Source organism: Vanessa tameamea, chromosome 16, assembly GCF_037043105.1.
Source record: "Vanessa tameamea isolate UH-Manoa-2023 chromosome 16, ilVanTame1 primary haplotype, whole genome shotgun sequence".
Taxonomy (NCBI): domain Eukaryota; kingdom Metazoa; phylum Arthropoda; class Insecta; order Lepidoptera; family Nymphalidae; genus Vanessa; species Vanessa tameamea.
The window spans coordinates 6,275,001-6,302,736 of record NC_087324.1 but is presented as its reverse complement, the minus strand read 5'-3'; the positions used below and the strand labels follow the sequence as shown (position 1 = coordinate 6,302,736).

The 27,736-nt window shown below is 31.7% G+C and overlaps 5 protein-coding genes across 5 annotated transcripts; 3 read left to right on the top strand and 2 right to left on the bottom strand.

Moving 5' to 3' along the window:
• The first annotated feature begins 7,487 nt into the window (after positions 1-7,487).
• On the top strand, positions 7,488-8,258 carry LOC113393920 (uncharacterized). Its single transcript, XM_026631040.2, has one exon. The coding sequence runs from the start codon at positions 7,541-7,543 to the stop codon at positions 8,195-8,197; it is 657 nt and encodes a 218-aa protein (XP_026486825.1). The 5' UTR covers positions 7,488-7,540; the 3' UTR covers positions 8,198-8,258.
• Positions 8,259-11,246: 2,988 nt separating this feature from the next.
• Positions 11,247-12,013, top strand: LOC113393918 (uncharacterized). Its single transcript, XM_026631038.2, has one exon. It carries the CDS (start codon positions 11,285-11,287, stop codon positions 11,960-11,962), a length of 678 nt encoding a protein of 225 aa, XP_026486823.2. The 5' UTR covers positions 11,247-11,284; the 3' UTR covers positions 11,963-12,013.
• A 4,158-nt stretch (positions 12,014-16,171) lies between these two features.
• On the top strand, positions 16,172-16,957 carry LOC113393919 (uncharacterized). Its single transcript, XM_026631039.2, has one exon. The coding sequence runs from the start codon at positions 16,220-16,222 to the stop codon at positions 16,895-16,897; it is 678 nt and encodes a 225-aa protein (XP_026486824.2). The 5' UTR covers positions 16,172-16,219; the 3' UTR covers positions 16,898-16,957.
• A 2,835-nt stretch (positions 16,958-19,792) lies between these two features.
• Positions 19,793-20,415, bottom strand: LOC113393921 (uncharacterized). Its single transcript, XM_026631041.2, has one exon. It carries the CDS (start codon positions 20,369-20,371, stop codon positions 19,853-19,855), a length of 519 nt encoding a protein of 172 aa, XP_026486826.1. The 5' UTR covers positions 20,372-20,415; the 3' UTR covers positions 19,793-19,852.
• A 4,634-nt stretch (positions 20,416-25,049) lies between these two features.
• LOC113393923 (uncharacterized) lies at positions 25,050-25,640 on the bottom strand. Its single transcript, XM_026631042.2, has one exon. It carries the CDS (start codon positions 25,623-25,625, stop codon positions 25,110-25,112), a length of 516 nt encoding a protein of 171 aa, XP_026486827.1. The 5' UTR covers positions 25,626-25,640; the 3' UTR covers positions 25,050-25,109.
• Between the last annotated feature and the right edge of the window lie 2,096 nt (positions 25,641-27,736).

Sequence of the window (27,736 nt, the reverse complement as noted above, 5' to 3'; positions counted from 1 at the left end):
CACTGTCACGATAGTCCAATGACATGAAATTAAAGCGAACTACATTGAACAAGTTTTACGACTTTTTTATATAAGAATAAAATTCCATTCAGTGAACTTAAGTTATTGAATGTATACTGCAAGTATTTTTCATCACGACTTTGTTTTAATTAATTTTTTTTTTTAATATTGTAACAAATCAAACATATATTTTTTTATTAAATTAAATTATCCATATCAATATGCTGTTAGAAAAGTGAAACAACTAACTGATAGTATTGCATATGTATGTGTGACGGCGACGGCTTTGGAGTAACACTACAGAATTAAATAAGTTCATCTTTGATTTAAATCTGTTTAAAAAACCATTAATAATATTTATATTAGAGTGATTATATTTCGTTTAGTAGAATTTTTAATTATATTATAGGCGAAAAATTATATATCATTTAATTAGTGAACTAGAAAAAGTGCTTCTTGCCGGTTCTTATCGAATGTACATTTCCAAACTAGATCCAAAGAACATGTAAAATAAAGTACATTTTGTTATTTATTTATTTAAAATAGGTCAACGACATATCAGTCGCCAAGCGTAGTCCCTTAGGGTTTTATGGTCACATGGCTTTTGCAAAAACAAGCTGTACGCTTAACTAAATGAAACTAAACTAATACAAATAAGTCATTTAATGTTTATAATGTTATATAATGTATATAATGTTTATAGGAAGCATTACATTATTGATAGTTTCAATAAAAAGTACCAATCAGATCTTTGAAGATAAAGTGTTCTTTTTTGAAAAAAAATGTTAATGGTTATAATTCTAAAATTAAAATTCTGTATTTGTTAAAAACATCGATAGCAGCTTCATATCCAAATATATGTATCATCTACGAACTTACTTATTGTAAAAGCTTTTTGTAGAGAAGCAATCATTTGCATTTTTTTTTATTTAGCATCGACCATATAGGTTTGCCGTTTTGGAATAGTGTTGTAAAACCGCATACATTGCTCACAAGCGATTTATTGATTCCATGCATTCGAATAACATGAGTAATAAGTTTGTATGTGTTCTTTCCTCCTTGTACCAATGTTTTAAGTATGGACAAAAGCCAAATTAAAAACATTGAAATAAACCCCTTCCATTCTTTAGCTGGTTTAACTACATTATAATAGATTGTATATGTAGAAACTGGTTCTCGTGAAGCTAATGCATTTTCAATCAGCTCTTTGTATAACACCTATTTTCTATAAAATTTCATATTTCTCCCTATTATTTGTGTAACACAAACCATTGTTTAGCGTGGCACGTGGCCTTTAAACATTTTCTAAGTGAGTGTACATTAATAACTTTGAGTTCTAGCAGCAAGGCGTATAATTTGATAAATAGATGATAAGGGGTGGATTGAGTATTTGTTGATTACCATGCGATATAAGTAATAATTCATAATTATTAATAATTATTGAAATCTTGTCGGTTCGTTTCGGTAGAATCTACATTCCAAACTAATGGTAGCACAAACGTGTAATGAATCCTGTAAAATGATCGATCGATACAAAAGTGCTCGCAAGACCCTCTTCGAATAAAGTATATTTTGATTTGAAAAAGCCAGTTTAGTAATATTTTAAGTAAGTATTTTAAATGAAATGATAAGGGTAATTATTTATTTGAAAAATATCGTATTTCGAACGAACTTCAAATTTTATCTGTTAACTTTAATTTGCCTAGTGTTAAGATTAATTTAATTTTTACCGAAAGTATTTCTCAGAAAGATATTTCTTGAGAGAAATATTGGGACATTTTCAAACTGAAACTTATCTTATTTATTTTTTTATGAACATAACCATAGAGTTATTGTGTTTGTTTCAGATCAAATATTGCCTAATAAGAAATAAAACCTCAATTAGGTATTCCACATTTTCCTAATTTATGATAAAATATTGCATAATATTAATTTTATGACAAAAATACTTCAAATATAAGTATTAAAAAATATGCATATAATTATTATCATTAGGCATGTGTAATTCTATTTTTGTTAAAATATAACTTTTAATTTTAAATTTGACGAATTTATTTTTATAAACATCATTCGATTTTTCATGCTCACTAATTTAGAGAATTGGTCAGCATATAAGTTTTTTTTATAGATGTCACTAAAATTTTAAAATCTATAAAGAAATTTATTATAATATTTAGCTGTAAATATTATTATCGTATTATAGACTTCTTCAATTTTCTGACTTATTCAATTATATAATCAAAAAAATATTCTATATTATACATTAGGGCGTAACATTTATGGCCTTAAAATATTCTACTTTAGATTTATTAAAAAAAAAAAAGAACACAATATTATAACCTTTCTTATCGTCTTGTACAGTCCATAATTAATCATATGTAGCTTGTTATTTTGAAACAAGCAGATCAAGATTAAAATTGTATGCTGTGCATACAATTAACTTATAAAATAATTTTATTTTATCATGAACGTACAATTTATGACACGAGGAAACACTTATTTTATATCATATATGAGATTTAAAAATTCTTGAACTAAAATTTAGATTGGCTTTACCAATCCGATATTCAAAACAAAAAAACATTTACTGAGTATTTAACATTTCGTCTGACAAGTAATCAGTGATTAAAAAGTCTTTGGTGTCTTTCAGTCAAATATTAAAACAAAATATTGTATTCAATAATATATATTGAATATAGCGAAAAAAAATCCGATATAAAACACGATATAATAATATAAATTGTCTATGGAGTTTCTAGGGTTTCGTAGCCAAATAACAAAAAACGGAACCTTATAGATTCGATATGTCTGTCTGTCTGTCCGTCCGTCCGTATGTCACAGCCACTTTTTTCCGAAAAAATAAGAACTATACTGTTGAAACTTGGTGAGACGGCATGCATCTAGCATTCTGTGAACCGCATTCAAATTTTCACACAAAAATAGAAAAAAAAAACAATAAATTTTCGGGGTTCCCAATACACAGAACTGAAACTCAAAAAAATATTTTTTATCTATCCCATATCTATGGGAAGGTCTTCAAAAATGATATTGAGCTTCTAATATATATTTTTTCTGAACTGAATAGTTTGCGCGAGAGACACTTCCAAAGTGGTAAAATGTGTCCCCCCCCCTGAAACTTCTAAAATAAGAGAATGATAAAACTAAAAAACATATATGATGTACATTACCATGCAAACTTCCACCGAAAATTGGTTTGAACGAGGTCTAATAAGAAGTTTTTTTTTAAATACGTCATAAATCGTAAACCGCAATTTACCTTTCATTCAATCGACTCAAATATAAAAATAAAAAAATTAATTTCATAGACATAAACCTTGTTGTACTTGCTGTTACGGTCCCTTCATGGGCGAGTCCGACTCGCACTTGACCGCTTTTTTTGTTTATATATCTTTTTTTTCTTATTGTGCATGCTGACAATAATATCTTTAAGAGATGAGCTGACAATGTAGCTATCTTATGATATGACATTTTGTGATTTATATCTGGTGTATATATTAATATTAACGGACTGTAGATATTCCACTTTAAGGTTTTATTTTACCATTATTTCAATGCTAGCTCGTGGATGTAAATGTGGTAAAATTTCATCCTACAGCGCAAATTGTGAATCTTGCAATCTTTTTCTTCACGAAATGAATTATAAACCCAATAACAAAAATACTTAGCAGTGGCTGCCTGGGCTTGAACCTGTTAAATTCAGTTGAGATTCACTTGATCTAACCACTACCCTACTTTGGCTTATACATATTTTTTTTAATGTACAAAAGTGTTGAAACCCTTTCGAAGTCGAGACTGGTAGTAGACATATAGTTCAAATATGAGTAGTTGATACATATATTATAAGAAGCTTAAAATAAAATAATCACTTAGTAGTATATACCTATAACCAAAATGAGGCTCAGCTGGACGAAGAATGTTTATTTTATTTAACATAAAATGTTTGTAACACACAATTTACTACATAATTTTTCTCTTTCTGTACTCGTTCTCCATACAAACTTCAACCATGTCAAGTCTTACACTTCTTGGTAATGGAAAATGGGGGCTACAGTTTTCTCTTACTTTTTAATCTTTGATTATTTAAATATCTATTTAGATTGTCAAAGAATGCGTCAAGAAAAATTGTAGCCAACGGTTGGCCACTAAGGACACGAACACTAGTATGATAGTATGAAGCTTGGCGAGTGTCAAGCGTAACTGTCACGCAAACCCAGATAATAATGTTGGCCCGTTTTTTGTAGAGCGACACTCTTCAATATATGAATTAAGTTATAATATATTTATTAAAATATTGTTCTAAAAACATTGAATATCATAATTAAATTTAACGCTTTTCATTTCTCGATCGCGGGGTTTCTCTAAAAATAGTATCAACGTCATCGTTGAACGCTTCAGAGGTGTGAACAAGTAACATGATCTTACCTTAGATTTAGGTCAGCCAAGATTCATAACTCTGAATGACGTAGTGTCGACACACTACGGTATGGTTCCTGAATAATTTATATATTTAAATAAGACCATTCAACGTGTTACAAAATCTAAGTATTAATATATTATGTATCTAACGAACAAGGTTTCATTCAGAAAATGTACAATATTTCTAATGGGATTTAATTAAAAGATCGGCTTATAAAATTCATATATGAAGAAATTAATCATTAAAAATCTTAACTAATATTATTTTCCTATCACTATAAATGTCAGTTTGTTTGTTCGTTTGTATCATACCTTAACTAGTAAACCGCTCATTATAAAATCATACACGATGTTAGAGATGATATAAAGAATTATATATATACCTAGACCCGATCGATAATCACATGCGGACAAATCCACGGATAGAAACAAGTATTTGTATAATTTTGAAGTCAAACTATATGAGTCGATCATTGTTTTTATTTTAAGTTATTTTCTAGCTCTGAATATTTTGAATTGTGAGAACCTAATTAAAACTTTGAGCATTTAAAGTGTAAACAGAATGTTATATGGTTTAAGGTATGTACTCGTATCATATTTCATACACATGAACAAAGTAGCATTATTAAATTAATTCATACAAAAGTTCTATTAATAATTTACAAATAATATTTTCTTTATGTATACGCAACATACTGGACGTATATACGTTTTGCTCATAGCTATTGTATATTACAATATATGTTGTATATTACTATAACTATTGTATATTACAATAGCTATGAGCAAAAAGAAAAAAATACAATAATTCAACATAAAAAATAACATTAATGCTTTAAAAATGATTGAATAACTCAAATAAGTCTTTGCAATGCATTAGCTGTTTATCAGAAGCCGTGTCAAGCTCAAATGAAGTACTATTATATTCTCCTAGCAATATATATAACTTAGTTCATAAATAATGGAATGTATTTGTAATGAAGTATGTATTTAAAAATTATATTATTTTATAATAACGATGACAGATTGTGAATCAAATGTAAATGTATGTGTACCACCGATCATAGACAATGACGCTGTAAGAAATATTAACCATTTCTTACATCTCCAATGCGCCACCAACCTTGGAAAAGAAAGATGTTATGTCCCTTGTGCCCGTACCTGTAGTTATACTAGCTCACTCACTTCAAACCGGAACACAATAATGCTGAGTGCTGTTTAGTGATAGAATATCTATGGTTAAATCTTTATTTAACCATTTTTTTAAGTATTAATATATTAGCGTTTAGTAATTAAGCAAGCTGTTCAACGCGTAATATAATGAAAGTGCATTATTATTATAGCGTTTTGAGTAAGCTTAATCTTAAATAGTAGTAATTCATAACTAAAATCACAATCGAAATATTATTTATTCAAGTGTATATACACTTATATATAAAAGCATAGCATAAAATAACTTTTATGCTGACTGTTACATATTGAATTTACTGTAAAGCTACCACCGGTTCAGTAAGAATGGAATTAAAACATAAAACGGCATTGCAATTTGTAATTTAATAAAAAATAAATAAGACATAAAACCACCAAAATGATATTCCTATACATACAACACTAATACATGTTACAAAAGTGGCTACACGTGTATTCCTGTTATTATTTATTACTTGATTTTATAACATCACTAAAATAGTATATTTAATAGTGTTAGTATACTAGTCTTAATTATAAAAGGTGAACAGTAAATTTTATTCACAGAAATTGTTTTAAAGAAAATGTGTTTTTTTTTTTATAAGGGACTAATGTTGTTTATCATGAATAATAATACTTAACTTATCAGGATGTGGGCGAACGTCTAACTAAATCAACCTCATTTGTTTTTTTTTTTAATTTAAATAATCTTGATAATAATATTCTATATAACTTAGATATGCGATGTGTTAATTATCTTTTTAAAGTTAACCTCAACGTAAGCTTCGTATATATAACAAAAAAAACACTGAACCTTTTTTATTAATTAATACATACATTTGTAAATCTCTATTAATTTAACTTAGTTTAAATCATCATAGCATGTTATCATTATCATTTAACAAAACAAAAGAAGATCTATGAAAAGCATACTTTGAGGACAATCGTATAAATGTTTTATCGATTCTCAAGTAAATTATTTTATACGTCAAAGAAAAATATATAAGACCTCTTTAAATAATTATTTTGTACAATTTTTAAATATAATAAAATAAATTATTATTAGCTACAAAGAAGGATCAATATCTTAAGAAAAAATGTAAAGCTCTCCGCGAGTACTGCTCTAAAAAAACTTCTAATTCTCATTCTGTTATAAGCATTTATTGTACAAAAATAATTCTATTTTTTTAATTCAATAAATCCGACTTCATTTAATAAATTTTGAGAGATCGATAAAATATAGAGTCGTCTACTGTCCCTGGAGAACTCACGTTAAATTTTCATAAAGTGGATTACTATTTAACTTAAATTCGGGATATTGACATAAAATAAAAGATATCACTATGCCGATGTATTTTATATATTATTTACGTTTGGTAGCTTTAATTATTGTACTTAATAAAGTCTATGATATTAAAGATTACATCTGGATTGTTGAAACATAGTGAGTATCTTTCTTTAATCCGATTGAAATATAGTGAAAATAAACTGAGTCGATAGAAATAGAAATATAATTATAGATAAATTTACTAAACAATATAAATCTAATTTTAATCTTTGTGAAGTCGTAAATATTGAACGTTTCGCCGTTTGTTGAAATAAGATGCTGTGTAACATTTCAAGACAAGTCTGATGTATTATTGAAACTTGGGAAAGGCTCGAGTATATCATTTGGTATTCACGCAAAAAAATCAGAACAAGTTCGCAAATTATGTTTCTTTTAAAGGAGAACACAAATCGTCCTGATACGTAAACAAGCTTTCGTTTCTTTGTAGAAGTTGTCCTTTCATGGCCAACAATGTTTTCCGGTGCCGCCCATAAAGTCAATCATAATATGCAAGTATAAAATACGCATGCAACTTCATAATATCATCAGTGTCTCTCTTCACAGAAAGCAACACAGACCACTTACAAAATGTTTAAGCTGGTGGTGTTGTCTTGCGTCCTGGCGGTGACGTCCGCATCGGGTCTTTTCGCAGGATACGTGGCGCCCATAGCGCCTCTGGCCTACGCTGCACCTTTTTTGCAACCTCACAACTACCGAGGACCTCTGTCTCTTGCTCCTGGTCAACCCGCTAACATTATTGCAGCTGATGGCAGACCTCTTGACACCTTGGACGTAAACTTGGACCGCTCTGCCCACTACACCGCTAAGGTTCTTAACAATGGATTCCACGTATTGAAGAAACGATCTGCAGCTATTGTTGCACCTATTGCCGCTCCTTTCGTGGCTCCATTGGCATACTCCGCGCCTCTTCTCCAACCTTACAACTACCGTGGGCCATTATCCCTTGCTCCAGGACAGCCTGCTAACATCTTAGCTGCTGACGGCAGGCCTCTAGACACTTTGGATGTTAACTTGGACCGCTCAGCACACTTCACTGCCAAGGCCCTTAGCGGTGGCGTACATCTACTCAAGAAACGCTCTGTTGTCTTGGCTCCAATAAGCACGGTCGCCGTTGCCAGAACGCCACTGATCGCCCACACTTACGGATATACAGCACCCCTAGCAGCTGCACATTTAAGCCACACCATCGCCTATTCTGCCGCACCTATCGCTCACGTGCTGTAAACTTCGCTATAATCTAAGATGTAAATATAATAATTATACAAATTATATGCCTGTTAAAACATTATGACATTTATTTCATTGCTAAAAAAAAAATTAAAACGGTTCACTATTGCAGTATAAAATTAAATTATAGCTTTATATAATTCAAAACAAAACATTAATTTTTAGTTTAGCAAAAAAACTACAGTATACAGTAACCTCTTTTTTAAATTTGTTATATTGTAGATGCATCTATGAAATTATATCAAATGTCGAAAAAATTATCTACCTTTAAGACTCGCGCTGTTGTGTATTTCAGGAGAATTTCAGGTAATTTGTTTATATATCTGAATATCTCCAGCGTACCTTGATATGAAATAGATTTTAAATTCCTCAAGCTTTCAATTGTACAAAAATCCTTCGGTATATACATATTATTTGCGAAGGAGCACCCTTCTCTCTGAATTATAGTATACATAATATGTAATTATTTAGTGACGGCGTGAGTAACGCTCATGCTCAGTAAAATATATGGTTTAATGTTAATGCTTTTTTAATAATCCATCTAACAGTACCAACAGATCGCTTTCCTCGATTATTTGGATTAACGTGAATATGTGGCTTGGTCGTTTCCTTACTACAAGATCTATTGTATAACAGAATAGTAATGAACAGTGGATACACTTATCACCTTACAGTCATGTGAATATAGCGAAATGACTATGTCCCCATATTTTGACTAAGGTGTAGTTTGTGAAGTTATAGTTGGGGCGTGTGGAGGTAGAAGCTTGGCTCTACATGAGATCTGATAACTTTTTGACATTGCGAGTCATACGGTCTTTGCAACATGAAAATGTTTTTGGAGGGATTAATAGAAATAACAGTGACTTTGTTTTCAAAAGCCAAAGTTATCGGCCGATTTTGACAGATAATCGAATGACGTTACTAAAGATAGCTTCGTCCATCCAAGAGTGACTTGGAACTTTTATTGAAATGCTGGTAAGCACGATTTTTATGAGCGTTTCTATCTGTAGTATCCGTCCTCCTGATTACTCCTGACTATGACTAGTTTCGACAGGAAATGGAAAGTCATGTTATTGAAAATAGATTTAGCTACATTGAAAATAGATTAAATATTGATTTAGCTATATTTAGTTACTGAAACTAGGGATAGTATGGTCATTGAAAATGGCCGTTAGAGTGAGATGACTAATGTAAGAATAAAGAAAAAACATGATACGATTCATGCTGAGTGCTTTTATGAGCCTACTTGAATAAAGAATATTTTGATGATGATTTGGAAAAAATACAACCAAAAATATAGTTTTTATAGCCTTCGTGAGTGAATAAATTTTTAAATAAATAACTACTATTTTATGTATATTTTTCTGTCTCAATCGAAAAATAAATGGATGTAGGTAGATGTAAATTTGTAGAATTTATTTCATATTGTGCCATCATAATGTATGTGTTTCATTTTTTTTGTAGATTTATGTAAAGCTAAAAAAAATGTAACAAAAAAAGACCTTTTTTTAACGTAACTACATTACCTATGTATGTAAATACTATTAATTTATGTGGCGAATAGCAAATTATGGCGGATTTAATCAATGCGGGCTGCAATTCATGTAGGTACTAGTTAACGTATAATACACAAAGTATAACAGTATTGTGTTTCAGAAGACTGCTATTCGCGCAATGTATACCTGGGCCACAAACAGTGGCGTAGAATTGCGGTCCGCACCGGGCGGCACTTTGCCGGGGGCGGCGCTGCGGAGGTGGCAGTTAGAGAAAAAAAAGTTAATTTCTTTCAGTGTTTTTTTCGTCATTTTTTCTGTTGTTACCAAATACCCAGGTACCTATGCAGGTTCTATGCATGGGTGATGCAAGCACAAGCTTTCTTAATAACTATTATTTATTTACAATTTTTTTATAATGGATTGCAAAAATTTGAGGGCGGCAAATTTGGAATCCGCACCGGGTGCTAGTGACCTATGCTACGCCACTGGCCCCAAAGTTACTTAACGACACAAAATAAAAAAAATAACATATTGACTGTCACTTCTCAATATATACTTGATACTGTTGATGGATTTTCGTAAAAATATAAAAGATTTGTAGAAATTTTCGACATACATACAATTAGTATTAGGAACAAGTTACCCGACAACACAGGGCTAATAATTCTTTGTTGGCCAACATTTAACGCTCTCACACATTACGAGAAACGATCCAAATTATTCAGATGGCAAATTTATATTTAGTATAATCCTGTATAGTGGCGATCCAAAAGCTCGAAAATATACTTTATATTTTGATAAAAAAATCATTTTTTTCTTTTAACTCAGTCTTTTATTTGTCATTTCATTGATTATACATAATATGTATAGTAAAATTATTTATCTAAATATAATTGTAAATTTTCGGTTGTATTTTCATTACCAGAAGTAAAAAAATATCCCTTGTCTGAAAAAATAAAACACTTAATCCATGACCGGAGATAAAAAGGGAAGGAAAAAGATTATTTGCTAAATAAATAATCTAGCTAATAAATAATATATCGTTCTTATAAAAGTAAAAGAATACCAAGTACGTATGTTCGAATCTGTTATGATAATAAATAAAGTTGTTTTTTTTCTATAATAACTTAGTAGTACGTGCCCAAGCTAGTATACGCAATCTTCTATGAATATTCTCGTTTCATAACAAAAAGGCCATGATGGCAATTTGGTTTAAAAATAACAATGAAATATAAACAAAAAACGAAAAAAAAACTTCCTAAAAATGCTTCTTTCTAATTATTCTAATATAATAATTACGCTTACAATTATTATCAAAATATCTTTTTTTATAAAAAAGTTAACAATTATAGAAACTTTGGACATTCTAGATATATTAAATATTAAACGTTAATGATACGAAAATGGAACAAAAGCTATTTAAACAATGTGCCCTTTTAAGAAAAACTTTCTTTAATAAACTTGTCTTCTCACGGCCAACTATGTATTCACGCGACGCGACGCGATATTTTCCCTATATAAGACTTTGGACGATCCAAAAATGTATCAGTGTTTCTGAATTCAGAAAACAACACAGACCACTTACAAAATGTTTAAGCTGGTGGTGTTGTCTTGCGTTCTGGCGGCGGCGTCCGCATCGGGCCTTTTCGCAGGATACGTGGCGCCCTTAGCGCCTCTGGCCTACTCATCGCCGTTCTTGCAGCCTTACAACTACCGCGGACCCTACTCTCTCGCTCCTGGTCAACCTGCCAACATTCTGGCTTCTGATGGCAGACCCTTAGACACTTTGGACGTGAACTTGGACCGCTCTGCACATTTTACCGCTAAGGCTCTGGACAACGGTTTCCATATTTTGAAGAAACGCTCCGCTGCTTTCATCGCTCCTTACACCGCTCCTTTCGCCGCGCCTTACGCCGCTCCTTACGCCGCTCCTTTGGCTTACTCCGCGCCTCTTCTCCAGCCTTACAACTACCGTGGACCATTATCGTTAGCCCCAGGACAGCCCGCTAACATTTTGGGCTCTGACGGCAGGCCTTTAGACACCTTGGAAGTCAACTTGGATCGCTCTGCCCATTTCAATGCGCAGTACAACAATGGCCTACATCTATTGAAGAAGCGCTCCGCAGGTCTGATCGCCCCAATCAACACTGTCACCTTTACTAGGACGCCACTGATCGCTTCCAGCTACGCGTATGCTTCACCACTCGCCCACCAATACCTTAAACCTATCTCGTACGCCGCCAGCCCCATCACACACATCTTCTAACAACTCTAACGCTTGCCAACGATGATGTAAATAAAAAATAAATGACTATTTCAGAATATTGGCGTTTGTTAATATTAATTAATCCAAAAGTTGTTCGTATTTACATTATTTATAAACCTGTAAAATATTAAAAATTATCTATCGGGTCCTATTCTATTCTAAATCAGGCAAAACTAAGAAAATTGAAGTAAGCTGGTACTAATAATAGTTAGTACACCAAAAACCATTATTTATTCAAAAATATATTTGATTTAAGACCGGTTTTAACACCATTGAAAAGCAAATCTTTGAAAATAATATCATTAGTAGAACATATACTATAAACACTGCTAAATTATCTACATGTATGGCAAAACACAAGAAATCAATTTCAAAATATTCGTGACCCAACTGTAACGAATATTATAATTAGTATTCTGTTTATAATATTCATATAATCAATTAAATAAGTAACGCGATGACGTTACTTTCAATATACGAAAAACAAACTAGAAATAAATGAAAAATTCCCAACAAAAAACAAATTAATTGATTGTATTCAATCCCCGAACAGGCATTTTAGTAGCGTGATACAAAAAACTCCAAATCTTCCCCACTAAAGGAAAGCAGGCTTCAGTCCCGCAGTGGAACAGTTACAGCTGTTAATATTCAATTTTGTGATAAGGTGGTGCGGTAAATACTGACTTGTGATAGCGGTCGGCAAACTTGACTTTTTATAACGCTTGTTGATCGATATTATGTTACTATGACTTGTGTTTCCAATTCGACACGCTAGAAGATAGAAATGTATTTATAAAATAAATATTCTTAAAAAAACATTATGAAATATTTATTTTTAAGAATACCATGATGAACGGTTATATTGGATAAGTTTTCTGTTATATAGAGATGATATCAATTCTAGAAACCTTTGAAGAAATAATTAATAAATATTTAATTATATGAAAATAGATGTATGTTAAAAATATTATTTTTAAGATTTTGAATAAAAATAAATAAATTTTAAATACATACTTACATTATTTGCTGTTTATCGTTGATTCCGTCCTTTTTAAACCTAATAAACATTATTATTCAGTTTAGGCTTTCATTTGTCCAGACGACCAATAACTTAAGGGTAATTGTTTAATTTGTAATAATGTATGTAGGCCATTGATTATTTCGGCGACAATTGTATTGGATAAACCTCAAAACTGGCCTACTGAATATTTATAAATTGAATGATGGCAGCTGTATTAACGGTAACTAATATACTAAGCATGACAAATAAAATCATAGGCCATAATCATAGAGGAACTATGAATAACTGCTTTGAAACTAATATTATTAGAGATATGGCATGACGAGAATATAAAACAAAATAGTTAGTAGCTATTATACATAGATTAGTTTGGGCTATAACATTTAAAATGTCGCAAAATACATATTTTTTAAGATCTCGTTCATATTAATTTGGTGGTAGGGCTTTCTGCAAGCTTATCTGGGTTGGTACCATCCACGCATCAGATATTCTACCGCCAAACAGCAGTACTCAGTATTGTTGTGTTTCGATTTGAAGGGTGAGTGAGCCAGTGTAACTACATACTATAACATATTTGTTCCCAAAGTTGGTGGCGCATTGGCGACGTAAGGAATGGTTAATATTTATTACAACGCCAATGTATATCGATAGTGGTGACCTCTTACCATTGGGTGGCCTTTTTGTCATTATTTGTCAAAAAAAAAACATCTATTTTATTTTGAATAGAACCTCAGATACATATACATTTGTCTCTTTAACGTTTTTAGTCGCCAAAACCTTTCAGCTTGATATAAACTTTGGTATCAAATCGAAGCCGATTTTAAGTTAAAACTAAATCTTGGTTTAAAATAAACTGATTTATGTGGTAGACATTTTTAACTTATTTCAATGCTTCTTAATAGCTGCGTCCTCATTACTTTGATATCAATTTTTTTTTAATTTTATAACACTAATTCATATTAATTTATTCGCCGCATTAAATACATTCCTCTATTTTACAAGTGCGAAGCAGCTATTTTTTTTAAATATAACATAACTGTATTGTATACAAATAAAAATAAGCCAGTCTCCAATAATGTAACTAAAAATAATCGAATCGCTAGTAGAATATTATATTTAATGCTTCAAAGATTGTACAATAACTTTACAAAGGAATGTAAATAAAAATACCTGATAAATATTGAAAGAAAACCATATCAGTGCCTTATAGCCGTATTCGGCTTTGATATTAATTTCCATTTTTTAACTTCCTTAGTAGGTATGTGTACCTCCTTGGTGTACTCGTTTAATTTGTCTTTATCTTTATTATATCCATATTACAAATAGAATAAACCTTTACACTATACACGTGTTCATTTTTTTAATTTTGACGAAAAGAATAATCCATAAAGAAAATGTTATGGTATAAAAATATATGTTGTCGCGGGCTTTTTTCGTTTAGGGCTATTTAAAATAACGGGTAACTCTAAAGGTTTTAACAGCGCACGCCAAAATAGTTCGCAGTTGGCAGAATGTTTTCATACTTACTTGAGATTATCGTTATGTTTCTGACAAATCACACAATATATTTATAAAAATCATAGCATTTGTGTTATTCTGATGTATAAGCTATATTACTGTAAAGTTTCACTAAAATCCATTCAGTATTTGCGAAAGTAAAAATCATCCACACATACAAACCTTCGTCTTCATAGTATTAAGTAGGGATATTTTTTTCATACTTTTAATTCAATTTATATCGCAAACATAAATACTAATCACATCAATAATAAATAAATGACATTAAGCGGTTTATATCAATACTACTAATGTCAATACTGATTGCTAATTCACTTATTAAACTTCGACATGTGGTCGACATTACTGTTGCTGTTCTGTAGTTACTTTGTATGTCGCTCGTGAGATGTTGAAAATCGACTTATGTGATACGTTATTTTGTATGCGTGTATTCTTTAAATGTTACGATTATTATAATTCATATCGTTCCACTATATGACATTTCACGATCGTGTTTTGAATTTCGAGTTTTTTCTTACAAAATAACTGTAGAGTTATTAGTGCACTTAACTTATCAGTGCAGTAAGATAGATTAGTATAGAACAAGCATTAATCTCTTGTTATCGATCTGAATAATATTATTTTAGTATAATTATTGAAGAATATATTATGATATTTAATTTCATAATCTTATATAATTTTACAATCGATACTAAAGGGGACGACGTCTTTAGAAATTCCTAACTAAAAAAACTAATAAACTACGCATAAAACGTATACCAGAAAATGCGTAGTGTTTTGGACAATTTTTTAGTATATTATTACATAAGTAGTTACGTTTCAAACCCGTTTTAAATTGAAGCTATTGACGTTACAAGTGTGAATTTCATGATCTTTTAGCTAATACATACATTATATTATGTTCTAAAAATATAAAAAAATTTAAACTCATTTCTATTAAAATTAAAGTTATAACAAATTGCCCACAATATTGCGTGTATATAATTCATGAAAAAATATGATTTATAGAATATATTAGGTCAAACATAAAACGTTTAAATAATAACTCGAATCAATTATAAATATTTCATGAAGGTAATTATTTTAATTTTTGTTTGAATTTAAACAAGCCATTGACAGGTACACATATATTAACTTCTGACAACGAATATCGCTATAGAAAATAAACTGAATGTATAGATTATTAGATATTTTCTTCGCGTCTTTGTCCGCGTACGAGACCAGAGGGTAGGAGACGGGCACACTTTCTGTACGGATAACATTTATGCAATATTTATGATGATAGGCTGAGCATAATCAAACAAACACTTTCGCATTTATAATTTCATCAGTAGTTAGTTAAATAATAAAATCATGTTATACGAGCAGAAAAAATATTTATTTTATTGATTTAACTGTATTACAGTGTTTAAATTATTAAATTTTAAGATGTTTCTTTACCTTTATACTGAAATACTCTGACAGCTCAAAACTCATTTATCAAAATCACAAATCAAGTATAGCGCTTACTAGCATCAATAATTGTATTCACTATTTAATGAAAAAATGCCCTTTCAAGTGAACTTTAGTATCTTATCAAAAGTTGTCCTCTCACGGTCGCCAATTTATTCCGGCGACGCCCCTAAAGTCGTTCGTATGTATGAGTATAAAAGAGTCATGTAATTTTTGAACAGCATCAGTGTTTCTGAATTCAGAAAACAACACAGACCACTTACAAAATGTTTAAGCTGGTGGTGTTGTCTTGCGTTCTGGCGGCGGCGTCCGCATCGGGCCTTTTCGCAGGATACGTGGCGCCCTTAGCGCCTCTGGCCTACTCATCGCCGTTCTTGCAGCCTTACAACTACCGCGGACCCTACTCTCTCGCTCCTGGTCAACCTGCCAACATTCTGGCTTCTGATGGCAGACCCTTAGACACTTTGGACGTGAACTTGGACCGCTCTGCTCATTTTACCGCTAAGGCTCTGGACAACGGTTTCCATATTTTGAAGAAACGCTCCGCTGCTTTCATCGCTCCTTACGTCGCGCCTTACGCCGCTCCTTACGCCGCTCCTTACGCCGCTCCTTTGGCTTACTCCGCGCCTCTTCTCCAGCCTTACAACTACCGTGGACCATTATCGCTAGCCCCAGGACAACCCGCTAACATTTTGGGCTCTGACGGCAGGCCTCTTGATACATTGGACGTCAACTTGGACCGTGCTGCTCATTACACAGCGAAGGCTCTGAACGGTGAAGTACATCTCTTAAAGAAACGTTCAGCTGCTTTCATTGCCCCCTACAGCACAGTAACCGTCGCTAGGACGCCACTGATCGCTTCCACCTACGCCTACTCGGCACCCATCGCCACACACATCAGACCAATCACTTATGCCGCAACCCCTTTCGCTCACATCTTGTAAAATGTGTCATGTTTTTAAATTGTACATATAAAGCAAATAAAACCGATTTTTAATAATTTACGTAAGAGTTTTATTGATTATGATTATTGGAATGTAATATAATGTTCTTTTGTTCAAAGTTATGCAAAAACAATGTAATCTTTTTTTGTATATTAATACATTGTTGTTTGTTGCTTGATAAAGGTCATTTACATAATATAAATGAAACAAGTTTTGGGCGTTTGATGTTTAAAAATAAAATGATTATGCTTTTGTTTTTATTAATGAATTAATTGCAAATATTTATAATATATATGACACATACTGATAAATGTATAATAATATAATATACTAAAACCTTCTCCAAAATGTTTTGCATCTTCTGAAATGTATATTGATTCAGTAATTTTTCCAGTTAAGCTTTACAAAAAGAGGTCTTCTTATTTATTATTATAGACATATCTATTAAACAGTTATTATCTTTGGTTACTGATAGAATGAATGTAAACAGCATAGCAGCACTGCAAGAGAAACGGTATCGCCACTACCAGTTTTCAAACCAGCGACGAAACGTGATATCGCGACGTGATGTGTGACGTATCGCGATCTGTTAAGAGGTGGATATATGCTAATGGCATAGATCCACCTCTTAACCCGGCTCGATTGGCCGTTGCCTATGAACATGTACGCACGCACCCTGTATGCTTACTATATGCCGTTTGTGGATAAACCTGTTGAAGGTATGTTTAAATGTGTTCCAGCAGATGTCCATGGGTAGTGGTAGTCACTTTACATCAGCTGAGCCTCCTGCTCTTTTACCCCTGTATCATAAAAAAAACATATACAAGACAAATATAATTTGGCAGATTTTTCTGTAGCAAGTTTATAGAATTACAAATCAATGATTAGTTTCGTTAGAGTTTTTTGTATCTTTTATCCCATCAAAACATAAATGTGAAGTGAGAGCCAAGTTCAATATTATGATATAGGCCTTGGTTGTTGACTTCCACGACAAAAGAAGTGAGATCTAAATGGGTGCTAAGTTCAATGGTCAGTCCTGAAATTTATTTATAACTAAATAAAATATCGTTTCTGTTTATAACTTAGGAGAATATATCATGGCCTAAGGTCTGACTTCGTTATTTCTCATATGTTCATAAACACAAGTTATAATGTGTGTTTATAACAACATAATAAGCCAGAACATCTAAGAAGAATCGAGGAGAGTTCAGTATTGAAGAAATAATTAATACTAAATCCTAGTTAATAATGTAACAAATACGAAAGTCGACTATAGGTACTCTTAATTAGAAGTACTAAATCGAAAATATTTGGATAATAAAAATTAAAGGTGGCATTCAACTCGTTATATATTCACGTGAAGACATTAAAATCCACATAAAGACTGGCTGTCATAAGTTTTGATTGCTGATTCTTACATTATTTTTTTTATACAGTTATCACAGAAACGAAGTATATAAATGTTTCTAATTCAATGAAGTGAAAAATTATAAGAAAATTATAAAAAATTACCAGTTTCAGATTTTTACCTTTATATTTACCTGATTACCTAACTTCATGCCAAATTTGAACTTTCACTCAGTGATAAAAATGACGATTTTTGGACGTTAATTAACCATATGAGATGTGTTAATGAAATTTGAAGCACATATGTATCTTGCGAGTCTCAATATATGAGACAAATTTGACACGTTTATGTGAAATAGTTTTTGAGTTATGAGGGGCTCAAAAGTGGCTCCAAATGGTTCGTGTAATATTACACACGGTGCTGCTCGCCAGTTCTTGGACTAGGCTTGACACGCTACAGCGTGTCTAGATACCATGAATATAACCTTTCTTCACTTTCGACGCGCCGAGAAGGACATTTGCCTCTCGGACTTTAACTATTTGAACAAATATATACTTAGTTTTTAGTTTCATTGAACAATAAATAATAGTTGTCGATACAAATAAGTTATATACAATATGATTATTGTATATAACCTCGGTCGGACCTGATACTTTAAACTAAAAAAAATAAGAACTCAATCGTTATAGTATCGAAAAATTTACATACATATATAGTTTTTGAAATGGAAAATAAAGTTATGAACTAAAGTCTCTCTTTATGATATAAATATGATTAATAAGAAACTATTAATAGAATAAAAAAGATATGAAAAATAAATTATTATTAATATATACTATAATTAAGTATCTAATGTGTTGTATATTAAAACGATCGAAAAATTTTAATTTTTTAAATAGTCCATTTTTGTCCGTATTTGTATTTTTTTATTGTTTTAATTTGCGTGAGCGTTGAAGTGCCATCATGTTTTATTTCCAGGCAACCAACGCAGGCAACATTACAATCTAAGTTTATGGATTACTGATTACTATACAAATTTTAATTGGACTCAAATGTGATATCATTCTTTTGTTTGTCAATAAAAATAACACAAGAACTGAGACAGAGATACATCACAGAAAGAAAAAAAAATCTCTCAATTGATTATTATAATAAAGAAACAGTCATTATTGTTTCTACTTATAATTATGTATAAATAAGTATATATAATAAATCTTGATTATTGAAAAAATATTTTCTTGGCTATAAATATCCACTATTGTATAAGAAACGTTACCAACAACGGATGCAAAATATCCAATAAAAAAGTAAACCATATTTATATCGACATATAATAAACAAAATTGTCATACAAAGAATATCAACAATCCGATTGGATGGCACATTTGAAAATCAGATGTAACCAGAAAAAGATTACGATACATCACCAACTGCTTTAGGTGCTTTTCGAAACTCAGAAAAATGTGTATATATATCAAAGATCATAATAAAATTTAAAAGTTATTTGTTATGACCTTTCTCAGAAAGTGAGAACAAAAACACAAAAATGTGAATAACTCTCTTTTATTATCATGTCTTTAAAGAATAGCCTATTTTCTTTGTACTTTTCACCAAAGGTGTCCCAAATGAGCGCCGTGTCCTAAACCCCAAGGAGCAACATGTGCAGCGGCAGCCAAGGCAACGGGAGCAGGTGCGATTACTCGAGCAGCAGGAACATCGATGCGGGCAGAGTGTGACCAGGCAGCAGCTGGAGCAGCAACTGCCCATGGAGCCACGACTGATCTCTTTTTCAGCAGATGAGCTCCGCCATGGTCGAGTGCCTTAGCAGTGTAATGAATAGCACGGTCAACGTTAACACTAAGAGTATCCAGTGGTCTGCCATCGTGAGCCAAGATATTAGCGGGTTGTCCAGGAGCAAGAGAAAGTGGGCCTCTGTAGTTGTATGCGCCGACTGGAGCAAGTGGAGCTGCAGCAATTGGAGCAGCGATAGGAGCAGCAATGGCCGCACCCCAGGGAGCAGCTAAATGACCGCCCCATGGAGCAGCTAAGTGCCCACCCCATAAAGGTGCAATACCACTAGCGGCCACAGAGGCGAGGACAATAGACAACACCACCAGCTTCAACATTGTGGTCTGTGTTGTTATGAGTTCAAAAACTAACTGATGATTATTCCCTTTTAGGTTTACCTTTTATACTAGTTGAACTTGGAGGCGTTAGTCGAAATACCTTTGTGACGTCACATAATATGCAACAGGGCGTTGGCCGGTGATCATACTCGGAAAGAAAATCATTGCAAGGGTAGCGCAGGCGCATTTTAGTAATTGAATTCCATATAATAAACCTTATAGCGTAATAAATTAGCGTCAGAGCTGTTCTAACAATATAATAACACTTCCGAGTTTACCTTGGACTGCATAAAGGTCCATTCACTTTACTGATAATATTATCAAATATCTTGTTTATCCTAAATTTGTTAAAAAAATCTTGACTAGATTTATATCAACAGCTTTAAAACAAATATATTCAATACAAATAATCATCTTGTAATATTAACAAGGATTTCAAATTAAAATTGATATAAATTTATTAAAATAATATATTTTATTCGTTGGGTAAGTTTTAACTGAATTTTTGATGAGAATGAATCTTTGAATCTTTGAAAATATAAAAACGAAAGTCAAACTTAATTTATATAATTATTGATTTGTAACTGTCTTAGGTATTTTTATTAAACCATTTTCATCACGCTCCTTTAGTGCATTACGTTATGGTTACACATGTGAGTGGTTTGATTAACTTAGATATACAGGATTCTTAACCATCGTACTGTATTAAATTATAACAAAGATTGCATGAAAATTCAGTGGTGCTTGTCCGGGACTGAAGTCGAGATCATCGCTTAAGAGTTGGATACGCTTTTAACCTTGCTCGATTGGGCGCTACTGATAAATATACCTCGCACAGCCTGCTCTGCCCTGTGTCCAAAGAACAGTATAATGCCTTCGCCCATAGACCATACCTAAATAAAGCCTGGCCTTTGCACATGAAATGAAAGATGTTTACGTTTTTGTGCGCCATTTTTATTTTGTACTAGCTGTGCCCGCGACTTCGTGCGCTTGATGAATGTAACAAAAAAGTTATTGTTATAGCTTAAGTTACTCCTTATTAAGTTCCAGAGATTAGCCGGAACAAACAGACAGAGAAAAATTGTAAAAAATGTTATTTTGGTATATGTACCGTGTTTACATACATATGCATTTAGTAAAAAGGTTATTTTAATATTACAAACAGACACTCTAATTTTATTATATGTTTATAGATAAAACTAATGTTTAATTTATGTTAACCCGATATTATTATGTTGGTTGTATATGTATGTTATAATGACTGTTACAACAATTACAATATATTCAAAATAAAGATAAATATGTTATGCATTAATTATTTATTTCATTTATAAAGTGTGATATGGTTCGTGTGCACCTTTTAAACCTTTTCCGTCATATTTATGGTAGGTCCACACGACACAAACTTGGCACAGACATTTGTACAGACTTACAAGTCTGAGTAAAAAAGTCTATCCACAAAATATCTGTACGGACTATTCATTACCTCCTACTTTAAGTTGAGGATGGAGAGTTTTTCAAACAATTTTCTTAGTAGTATCCTTGGAAACCTGAATTAATTAATTATTTTATTTAATTATTTTGTTCTAAATAATACACAGACATACATACAGACTTTCAATTTTCATGAATAGCTCCGATTTTTTCATGCAAAGCTCAGACTTTTCCAATACACCGACTTTTGTCTGCGCTGCTAAGTTGCACAAACAAAATTCAGTAGAAGTCTGTACCAAGTCTGTATCGCGTGGACCTACCATTATGAACAAAAGAACTAATAATTATTATTACGGAATATATATAATTTTATAAAGTTAGTTTACTCCTCGTTAGTCCAGAGTTCAGCTCCAGGGTCGAGTCAGTAAAAAAATACTACATTATAATTTCTGGTGTGTATTTCGGAGAAATCGTTCAAGTTTATAACATAGCTGTCTTGAATCTCTTTATTGCACTCAAATTTGATACAAGGAGTAAAATTACCTAAAAAAATGTACAAAGGTGGACATATCCAAGGTTTTTACATCACATTATTAAGGTGAATCCTATGATTATCGTCATGAAATTGTTCTTCTGTTTTTTGTATATATTAATTAAATAAGTATAACAAAAGTAATAAAAGCTAGATAAATATAAGATTCATACGTAATAAACGATGCTTTAACTATTATTCATACGAAATCGGTTATTTTTATTTTATAATTACATTTTTACAGTTATAGTTGAATGCAATTCCTTGAAAATTATTCGGACAGAAAACATAGAGATAACAAGCGATCATTTTTTAAAAAAAAAAATTCTATTCAATAATAGCTTTTAAGCTATTGTGATTGATAAAAATGTTGTCAGGAAATAATTGACATAACATCCAAAGAAAAAGACCTTTACAAAGGAATACTGTATTGTAATAACCGATAGAAAATGTTTATTAAGGACATGCAAGGGGCTTGCCAGTCCTTAATAAACATATTTGATCTTCTTTTATTATCTTGGATCGTCACCGATGCAATTTATACGGTACAGGTGCGACTGTAGCACTCGGGATTAAAGTAGCTTTCTACCTTTTACCTGTTTATAAATTATAATATCAACATTTATTGTTAGTATTTGATTGTATTACTTAAAGGTTATGTTTGGTATGTTTACGGGGAGACAGCTTATCTTTAAAACCATAACTCTATTCGCCAATGTTATATTTTATCTCGGTCTCTGGAGTGTTATACGAACATTTGAAAGGTTTCGTAGATTATAATAAATTACGTAAGTTATTATTAACGTGTTTATTATATATACATATATACTTTATTTCATAGCACAAAATATATTAAACAAAAGGTAAGCCTAATTGTAAGAACAGTTAACTTATACAGGGTTATTGGTAATTCGACGTATTCCCGTTAGGAGGTGATAGGGGTGATTATTTGCGATAATTTTAATCCCCATATGCATGGTGCAAAAGTGAACCATTTTTGAGTTATCACGTTTTTTTAATTTTTTTCAAAATAAGTCAAAATTGCAACTTCTAAAATTTATTAATAAAAAAGTATCCATTAATCTAAAAGTATCATAAATCTGTATATACGAATATATTTATTTATCGTACTGAAACTTATATAATAATATAATGGTTCGGGGTAAAAGATTCCTGTAGACAAGATACATGGATAATTTTGTGTAGGTTGATAATTAATAGCACAGACCTAGGGGTGCTGTCTTCAACATATACCAGAGTTACTCTCCCTTTTATGATTTTAGATATTGCCTATTTCTTAAGATACATTTTTTACACTTGATGGTAGGGCTTTGTGCAAGCCCGCCTAGTTAGGTTAGATCCCATGCATTCACTCATCAGATATTCTACCGCCAAACAGTAGTACTCAGTATTGATGTGTTCCGATTTGAAGGGAGAGTGAGCCAGTGTAACTGCAGACACAGGGGACATAACATCATAGTTGCCAAGGTTTGTTGCGCATTGGTGATGTCAGGAATGGTTAATATTTCTTACAGCGCTATTTTCTATGGATAGTGACCATTTACCATCAGGTCGCCCATTCGTCCAGCAACCTATATCATAAAAAAACATAAGTAATAGAGGGTAAATATCTGATAGTACAACTTATTCATACATAAAATTATTCATGTTTGTAACTTGGCTATATGAATTTTATACACGAGTCACCATTTATATATAAAAATAATTGATACTATTTTTAAATGCTTACTAGCTCATAAATAAAATATAAAAATTTGTATTTTACAAGATTACAATAAATGAATGATATAAAAAAACAGTATCGCTACAAATACGGTTATGATTGTTATAAAAAATATAGAAATACTTATCTTAAATGTATATTTTTACTTCAAATCAGTGTTCAACAGATTAATTGTCAAACATTGAGAATAAAGTTACAAGTTTACTTTTTTTTAACACTAAGTTTTCGAATTCACAAATCTAATTCTTCCTAATTCAGTGTAATCCACTATATAACAGAATTTCCACACCATTTTACATTTACCGATACATTTTTTTTCTCGGAATTCCTCTACTCAGAAGCTATATTTCAATTTGTGATAACATTTCATAAAAAATTACCTTCGCCTACCTTTGTTTTTTTTAATATATGTATATAAATATAATATAATCTATCTAAGGTTTCCACGCAGATAAAAAAAAAACAAAATAACTTCCTAACTATCACGAAGACAGATAAGATATTGATTTGTACTTTAAAAAATGTCAATTATTTAGGAATTATTAAACTCTATGTTACTATCAACAAAATAGCTATATAATGCAAAAATAATTATTAAATTACCGAAAAATAACTCTTCAAATCGTAGAGTTTGAAAGGCAATTTTGTATATAAATCATACCTTTTAATATTCTGTGAGAGATAATCAATTTATTAATATAGCCTAGAACATATACTTCACTACTATGTCAATCTTTCATACATATATCATACTATTTCGTATATTTTTAACGTTATTACAATGTTCCTGTAAAAGTTATCATAATTTAAAGAAAGACTTGTTGATTTTAATATTCTATTATGTATCATTTATGTGTCTCATTAATCAATTTAATAGTACTCCATTATTATTATTTTTGAAATACTCCACACAAAAATAAATAACAACAAAATTTATTAAAGTTTATAAGGTCAGGAATGGAAACAAGTTATAATAGTAACTCTCTTTAATAGGTCATTTTTCAGAAGATTCAAGCGTAATTCAATTTTCACCAAGCGTGTCCCAAGGGTACACCGTGTCCCCATCCCAAAGCGGCAATAGGTGCAGCGGCAACAGGTGCAACAACGCGAGCAGCAGCGACACCATGCCAGCCCAAAGGAGCTGCTACCAAAGGAGCGCCGACGATTGATCTCTTCTTCAATAGGTGAGCACCAACATGGTCAAGAGCTTTCGCGGTCAAATGAGCGGCACGGTCTACGTTAACACTCAGGGTATCGAGTGGCCTGCCGTCGGCAGCCAAGATATTAGCAGGCTGTCCAGGAGCGAGTGACAGTGGGCCTCTGTAGTTGTACGCACCGATAGGAGCGCCCAGAGCGACAGGAGCGGCGACTGCAGCACCCCAAGGAGCGGCAAGTGCAGCGCCCCAGGGAGCGGCTAAGTGTCCTCCCCATAAAGAAGCGATGGCGCTGGGCTCAGCTACGGCCAAAGCCAGTACAACAGACAACACCACCAGTTTAAACATTTTGATCTGTGTTGCTATCAGTTCAGAAGCTAACTGTGACATATGCCTCAGTAAGTTAAGCTTTTATACTAGTTGAACTTGTAGGACTTACTCCAGATACCTTTGTGACGTTAGATATTATGCAATAGTACATTACTTATTCATCATACTCGGAAAGATAATCATTCCAAGGGTAGCGCAGGCGCCACTATTTACAATCAATCAAAAACATAATAAGAAACCTTACAGCGTTTGATATTAGTCCTTAGAACGTCAACAAACAATATTATTTTTCCGCATCATAAAGATCCATTCACTTTACCAACATACACGTAAAAGTTCAAATTCTTCAAACCTCCGTGTAAATACAATAATTTCTATAGAATTTTATGTGACCACGTATTTTATGTACAAGTTAAACTTACGAATACGTTTGCATTTTATTTACATTGAATATAAGGACATACCATTTTGGATTTTATTTAGTCGTATTTTTTTTGGCAACATATTTTAATATCATCAAAATATACACTTTAAACACAATTATTTCAAAAACCAAATCATAGACAAATCCGTGGTACGATTTTATATATGAATGTAATACAAGGAATTAATTTTTAGTTACTGAAACATAATATATAGTTACGGCCATTTAAACATTACATTTATTATTTGTTAATCTTTAATAATAAACAGAAACGTATGTGTGTTTGTCCTTTATTTGTTCCAAAGTAATTAATTCGATTGAGATGAAACTTTAGTGAATTGTTCTGAGTACGCCTGCGAAGGTTCCTGATCCAAAATAACTCCGCACGCAGCGGATAAATATAATGAAAAAATGGTATTATATACAAATATACCTGATTCTTAAAAATATTTTTATTGTTATATTTTACATTAAAACACAATAAAAATAACTCATAAAATATGTATCTAACATCTATTCTGTCTATAATGTCTGTTTTTTCATGACATGATCAGTCTGTTGTTCATTAAAAATAATTCAATTAAAATTTTAATTTACAGGAAAGACGCAACATTTTAATACAGGTACTGAAATGAATTAAAAATACATCAATTTCAACCTTAATACAAGCCATTTTAAGTATAAAAAATATTAGAAAAACACTCGAAGTGATTCGAGTGTATGGCTTAGAAAGTGAACATTGGTTTTCACCTTACTAGCCGATAAAATCTTTAAGATTACGGTATTTCTCATTTTAAACGTCACTTTTTAATAACATTTTGTAACAGAATCAGTGCGGAATATGACATCTGAAACAAGATACGTTGTAATTGTTTTTACCAAAACCTCTATTGAATAACTTGTATTGAAGACTCGGTATCAGTTACTCGGTATACCTAGCATTCAAAACATCCCTAGTTATTAACTTTCCTCCTACTTACTCATTATGTTCTTGTTAAATCTTGGTATGTATAGATATGTATAGATTTATTAAATAATTTCTATAGGCGTAAAACGTTGTATTTCAAAATAGGTTCGCATCCATCACCACCTGTGTAATTTATTTCAGTAATTAACGTTATGTATTACAATTTTATTGTATTATATGACGAGTATACATAGCATTTACTTTGTGGATACATATCACAATTTTTTTTAAGTAGTTTATCCCATTATTGGGTTTAATAGGTTAATCTACTTAATAAAAATTTAAAATGATTGAATGTCATCAACCAGTATTTCTAAACGGTTGAAATTTTTAAGAGGTATTCTTTATACAACGTAAGTGAGTAGGTACTAAGAAACTTTTTTTCAAAATACATTCCTAAGGGGGTTAATTTTCGTATGAATCGTCGGAATTCGACATTTTTAATATTAGAAATATGAAAGTTGGTATTTAGGCTTATGTTATGGTTAAAAAACAGACGTGAAAGCTTTATTGAAAATCATCACCTATTTTCTGTTATGCTATAGGTAGGTGGACGGGTAAATAGGGCACCTGATGGTAAGTAGTCACCACATCCCATAGACATTAGCGCTGTAAAATATTAACCATTCCTAACATCACTAATGTTCCACCAACCCTGGGAGCTAAGGTGTTATGTCCCTTTTACCTATAGTTACACTGGATCACTCGCCCTTTGAACTGCAACACAATTATACTAAGTGGTGGGTGATACCTACCCAGACGGGCTCGCACAAAACCCTA

Excerpts from the sequence above, each read along its gene's own strand:
- LOC113393920 (XM_026631040.2), top strand. The coding sequence starts at position 7,541 with ATGTTTAAGCTGGTGGTGTTGTCTTGCGTCCTGGCGGTGACGTCCGCA.
- LOC113393918 (XM_026631038.2), top strand. The coding sequence starts at position 11,285 with ATGTTTAAGCTGGTGGTGTTGTCTTGCGTTCTGGCGGCGGCGTCCGCA.
- LOC113393919 (XM_026631039.2), top strand. The coding sequence starts at position 16,220 with ATGTTTAAGCTGGTGGTGTTGTCTTGCGTTCTGGCGGCGGCGTCCGCA.
- LOC113393921 (XM_026631041.2), bottom strand. The coding sequence starts at position 20,371 with ATGTTGAAGCTGGTGGTGTTGTCTATTGTCCTCGCCTCTGTGGCCGCT.
- LOC113393923 (XM_026631042.2), bottom strand. The coding sequence starts at position 25,625 with ATGTCACAGTTAGCTTCTGAACTGATAGCAACACAGATCAAAATGTTT.